Source organism: Schistocerca nitens, chromosome 1, assembly GCF_023898315.1.
Source record: "Schistocerca nitens isolate TAMUIC-IGC-003100 chromosome 1, iqSchNite1.1, whole genome shotgun sequence".
Taxonomy (NCBI): Eukaryota; Metazoa; Arthropoda; class Insecta; order Orthoptera; family Acrididae; genus Schistocerca; species Schistocerca nitens.
In genome coordinates, this window is record NC_064614.1 from 240616557 (window position 1) to 240622556 (window position 6000).

Below are 6000 nucleotides of genomic sequence, written 5' to 3' on the forward strand. Positions count from 1 at the left end.
CCATGGGTAGCACTAGCATCTTCTAGCACCCCTACCCTGCTATCCCTCCTTTTCACGGAGACAATAGCCACATGTGTGTGTGTGTGTGTGTGTGTGTGTGTGTGTGTGTGTGTGTGTGTGTGTGTGTGTGTTTGTTGTTGTTGTTGTTGTGTGAATTTGTGAATGTTCTATTTCTGAGGAAGGACGTCATCTAAGAGATTAAATATTTCAAGTATTCTTTTTCGTTGTGCCTATCTATCACTCTGAGATGAGTAGTGATTTATTCTTTCCACACAGTTGACACTCCGTCCTGGGCTTTCCTTTGTTTAATTAAAGGCATCAGATGTCATTGTAAAATTTGATAAAATTATTTCATTAGCTACTGGAAGAAGTGAAGCATTAATAAATTTGTATTTTAAAGTGTGTATTTTATTATTTTCATTATATTAAGTAATCTATTTGTCAAATCTTCCCCCATGAACCATGGACCTTGCCGTTGGTGGGGAGGCTTGCGTGCCTCAGCGATACAGATGGCCGTACCGTAGGTGCAACCACAACGGAGGGGTATCTGTTGAGAGGCCAGACAAACATGTGGTTCCTGAAGAGGGGCAGCAGCCTTTTCAGTAGTTGCAGGGGCAACAGTCTGGATGATTGACTGATCTGGCCTTGTAACATTAACCAAAACGGCCTTGCTGTGCTGGTACTGCGAACGGCTGAAAGCAAGGGGAAACTACAGCCGTAATTTTTCCCGAGGACATGCAGCTTTACTGTATGATTAAATGATGATGGCGTCCTCTTGGGTAAAATATTCCGGAGGTAAAATAGTCCCCCATTCGGATCCCCGGGCGGGGACTACTCAAGAGGACGTTGTTATCAGGAGAAAGAAAACTGGCATTCTACGGATCGGAGCGTGGAATGTCAGATCCCTTAATCGGGCAGGTAGGTTAGAAAATTTAAAAAGGGAAATGGATAGGTTAAAGTTAGATATAGTGGGAATTAGTGAAGTTCGGTGGCAGGAGGAACAAGACTTTTGGTCAGGTGATTACAGGGTTATAAATACAAAATCAAATAGGGGTAATGCAGGAGTAGGTTTAATAATGAATAAAAAAATAGGAGTGCGGGTTAGCTACTACAAACAGCATAGTGAACGCATTATTGTGGCCAAGATAGACACAAAGCCCATGCCTACTACAGTAGTACAAGTTTATATGCCAACTACCTCTGCAGATGATGAAGAAATTGATGAAATGTATGACGAGATAAAAGAAATTATTCAGGTAGTGAAGGGAGATGAAAATTTAATAGTCATGGGTGACTGGAATTCGTCAGTAGGAAAAGGGAGAGAAGGAAACATAGTAGGTGAATATGGATTGGGGGGAAGAAATGAAAGAGGAAGCCGCCTTGTAGAATTTTGCACAGAGCATAACTTAATCATAGCTAACACTTGGTTCAAGAATCATAAAAGAAGGTTGTATACCTGGAAGAATCCTGGAGATACTAATAGGTATCAGATAGATTATATAATGGTAAGACAGAGATTTAGGAACCAGGTTTTAAATTGTAAGACATTTCCAGGGGCAGATGTGGATTCTGACCACAATCTATTGGTTATGAACTGCAGATTGAAACTGAAGAAACTGCAAAAAGGTGGGAATTTAAGGAGATGGGACCTGGATAAACTGAAAGAACCAGAGGTTGTAGAGAGTTTCAGGGAGAGCATAAGGGAACAATTGACAGGAATGGGGGAAAGAAATACAGTAGAAGAAGAATGGGTAGCTCTGAGGGATGAAGTAGTGAAGGCAGCAGAGGATCAAGTAGGTAAAAAGACGAGGGCTAATAGAAATCCTTGGGTAACAGAAGAAATATTGAATTTAATTGATGAAAGGAGAAAATATAAAAATGCAGTAAATGAAGCAGGCCAAAGGGAATACAAACGTCTCAAAAATGAGATCGACAGAAAGTGCAAAATGGCTAAGCAGGGATGGCTAGAGGACAAATGTAAGGATGTAGAGGCTTGTCTCACTAGGGGTAAGATAGATACTGCCTACAGGAAAATTAAAGAGACCTTTGGAGAGAAGAGAACCACTTGTATGAATATCAAGAGCTCAGATGGCAACCCAGTTCTAAGCAAAGAAGGGAAGGCAGAAAGGTGGAAGGAGTATATAGAGGGTTTATACAAGGGCGATGTACTTGAGGACAGTATTATGGAAGTGGAAGAGGATGTAGATGAAGATGAAATGGGAGATAAGATACTGCGTGAAGAGTTTGACAGAGCACTGAAAGACCTGAGTCGAAACAAGGCCCCGGGAGTAGACAACATTCCATTAGAACTACTGATGGCCTTGGGAGAGCCAGTCATGACAAAACTCTACCGTCTGGTGAGCAAGATGTATGAGACTGGCGAAATACCCACAGACTTCAAGAAGAATATAATAATTCCAATACCAAAGAAAGCAGGTGTTGACAGATGTGAAAATTACCGAACTATCAGTTTAATAAGTCACAGCTGCAAAATACTAACGCGAATTCTTTACAGACGAATGGAAAAACTGGTAGAAGCGGACCTCGGGGAAGATCAGTTTGGATTCCGTAGAAATGTTGGAACACGTGAGGCAATACTAACCTTACGACTTATCTTAGAAGAAAGATTAAGAAAAGGCAAACCTACGTTTCTAGCATTTGTAGACTTAGAGAAAGCTTTTGACAACGTTAACTGGAATACTCTCTTTCAAATTCTGAAGGTAGCAGGGGTAAAATACAGGGAGCGAAAGGCTATTTACAATTTGTACAGAAACCAGATGGCAGTTATAAGAGTCGAGGGGCATGAAAGGGAAGCAGTGGTTGGGAAAGGAGTGAGACAGGGTTGTAGCCTCTCCCCGATGTTATTCAATCTGTATATTGAGCAAGCAGTAAAGGAAACAAAAGAAAAATTCGGAGTAGGTATTAAAATTCATGGAGAAGAAGTAAAAACTTTGAGGTTCGCCGATGACATTGTAATTCTGTCAGAGACAGCAAAGGACTTGGAAGAGCAGTTGAACGGAATGGACAGTGTCTTGAAAGGAGGATATAAGATGAACATCAACAAAAGCAAAACGAGGATAATGGAATGTAGTCAAATTAAATCGGGTGATGCTGAGGGGATTAGATTAGGAAATGAGACACTTAAAGTAGTAAAGGAGTTTTGCTATTTAGGGAGTAAAATAACTGATGATGGTCGAAGTAGAGAGGATATAAAATGTAGACTGGCAATGGCAAGGAAATCGTTTCTGAAGAAGAGAAATTTGTTAACATCGAGTATAGATTTAAGTGTCAGGAAGTCGTTTCTGAAAGTATTTGTATGGAGTGTAGCCATGTATGGAAGTGAAACATGGACGATAACCAGTTTGGACAAGAAGAGAATAGAAGCTTTCGAAATGTGGTGCTACAGAAGAATGCTGAAGATAAGGTGGGTAGATCACGTAACTAATGAGGAGGTATTGAATAGGATTGGGGAGAAGAGAAGTTTGTGGCACAACTTGACTAGAAGAAGGGATCGGTTGGTAGGAAATGTTTTGAGGCATCAAGGGATCACAAATTTAGCATTGGAGGGCAGCGTGGAGGGTAAAAATCGTAGAGGGAGACCAAGAGATCAATACACTAAGCAGATTCAGAAGGATGTAGGTTGCAGTAGGTACTGGGAGATGAAGAAGCTTGCACAGGATAGAGTAGCATGGAGAGCTGCATCAAACCAGTCTCAGGACTGAAGACCACAACAACAACAACATTTGTCAAATATATACAAAACTTCCCCCTTCATCTTATTTTCCAGTTTAACCATATTACAGGATTCTAGTATGAAACACATTACTATTATATGTCCCTGTATGCTTGCCTGTGTTCTTATTGAAAATTAATATGAGATACATTGGTTGAGACTTAAGGCTGGTAATTTTTAGTGTTAACGTCTTTTACAGATTCAGCCTGAGTTGATAACGCTTGACCCATCAGTGATTGCAGAAGTTGACGTGCCAACTCTGAAAGACAAGGTGGAAGCAAAGAAGAAACTACTGGTAAGTATTTTGAGCTTAGTGACAGTCTCCTGATTAAATCTACTGGCATATTATTCTTGTTATAGACGTCTGCTACTTAATGTTATGCTCTGTTTTGCAGTATATTAAGCCACCTAAGATAGATTATCAGCATCGCAAAGGTGGTAGAAGGAAAGGTACTGTTAAAGCAATGCAGACAAAGAAAATCCTCCAGGAACAAGCCAAAAAGGTATTATATCTTTTTATGTTAGTGTTATGAAAATAGCTTTGTAATTTATTTGCAGTCACATTATTAACTTATGCACAGTGTTTTCTGGTATTTGTCCTCCGACATCGTCATTCTTTAATATTGAAACGAAGTTTACACTGACAGTGTGAAATCACACTAGAATACAAAATTATCTTCTATAATCTGAATATTTTACTGAAGATTAATATATGGTAGCAGTTGGTTAATTAGCAGGGAAGTCTATGTTTTGTGCAGTTTCACAATACCATTTATGGCAGGGATCTAATTAAGACTACTTCCCTACATTGTAACTTTCATTCATTCAGCCAGTCAGTAATATTGTAGAGGATATATCACATCTTCATTTTGAGAGACAAATTATTTTCCAGTAGAAACTCCTTTATAAAATTGCTCTCAATAAACCTGTGTGTTATAAAACCAAACTTTAAAACCAAACTTGCATGTGTTAAAACTGAACAAATTAAATTCATATTTACCATGAAAGCAAAAATTTAATAAACAGTATTGTTATGATTAACCTTTCAATTTTCTTTACAGGAGTTTATTTCAACCATAAAGTCTGTTACAAATGATGGAGTTGTACCACAGGAGCAAGATTCTGGGAAGATCAAAGTGAAAAGCAGTGTCTTAGACAGGTTCAAACCAAAAACAAAACAATGACTTCATTGTAATAACTGTGATATTGTACATTCAAAATAAATATATGTTTATGAATATGCATGATTGCTTATAATTTCTGTCTGTTAACATGGAATCTACTGCCCTTTAAACTTCTATACCAAGAAAGCAGACATTAGGAAATATCATTCCAAAGTTAGAGTATGGAATAGTTGCCAACATAAAAACAAATTTATTTACAAAGCAAGAAGCAAAGATAATAAAAAGAAAGTTAGCCGTTAGAGATAAAGGTTCCATCTTTATGTGAAAGAATGGAAATGGTTTGAGGATGTTGGACCAAGGGAGATATGGTGATATAGGACAGTACAGGACAGAACAGAACTGGCTTCTGGTCCTAAAATATCTCCTATCCCTGTGAACCTTGTAGCTGACTTTCCTGTTTAAACATTAAAATTGCCTCAGGTACCGAAACCTAACATTTTTGCCCCATTTCATTCATGTATGTGTTAGTTCTGGCCTTGCAGTTTTGTTCTAACCTCATTTTATTGTGGATGCATTTTTAATTACTTTGTGTTTGGCAATGTTCATTTCAGTATCTACTACAGACTTTATCGGGATCAAATGGGACAAACAAATTAAATATGCTGTATTGTATAAAACAATAAAAAATTCTATAGGATATGACTGTTTGAAAGTTCATTAGAATTTGAAATGATCATAGACTAAAATTATGCAGAGTAAAACTCGATACAGTGCTGGAAAAATTCATCCAGCAGGAAGTAAGAAAAGTAGATTATGAGACTTTATTTCATAATAGGGAGATAAGTTGTTGTGGTCTTCAGTGCTACTCTATCCTGTGCAAGCCTCTTCATCTCTGAATAACTACCGTGACTTACATCCTTCTGAATCTACTTACTGTTTTACTGTATTAATGTCTTGGTCTTCCTCTACAATTTCCCCCCCCCCCCTCCCCCACTCACATGTCCCACCAATACTAAATTGGTGAGCCCCTGATGTCTCAGAATGTGTCCTGTTTACGTATCACTTCGTGTACTCAAGATATGTCTAAACTTTATTTTCTCCCCAATTCTGTTCAGTGCCTCCTCATTAGTTATGCGATCTATT

At 38.4% G+C, this 6000-nt stretch overlaps 1 protein-coding gene across 1 annotated transcript in view; it reads left to right on the forward strand.

Annotated features, from left to right (window-relative positions):
- Positions 1 to 4975, forward strand: part of LOC126235239 (WD repeat-containing protein 46) — a 76165-nt gene extending 71190 nt beyond the window's left edge. Inside the window, exons 11-13 of the mRNA XM_049943974.1 lie at positions 3933 to 4028; positions 4129 to 4236; positions 4795 to 4975. Of these exons, the coding sequence (XP_049799931.1) occupies positions 3933 to 4028; positions 4129 to 4236; positions 4795 to 4917 (327 nt within the window). The 3' untranslated portion in view covers positions 4918 to 4975. The remainder of the gene's footprint in view (positions 1 to 3932; positions 4029 to 4128; positions 4237 to 4794) is intronic.
- The last annotated feature ends 1025 nt before the right edge of the window (positions 4976 to 6000 follow it).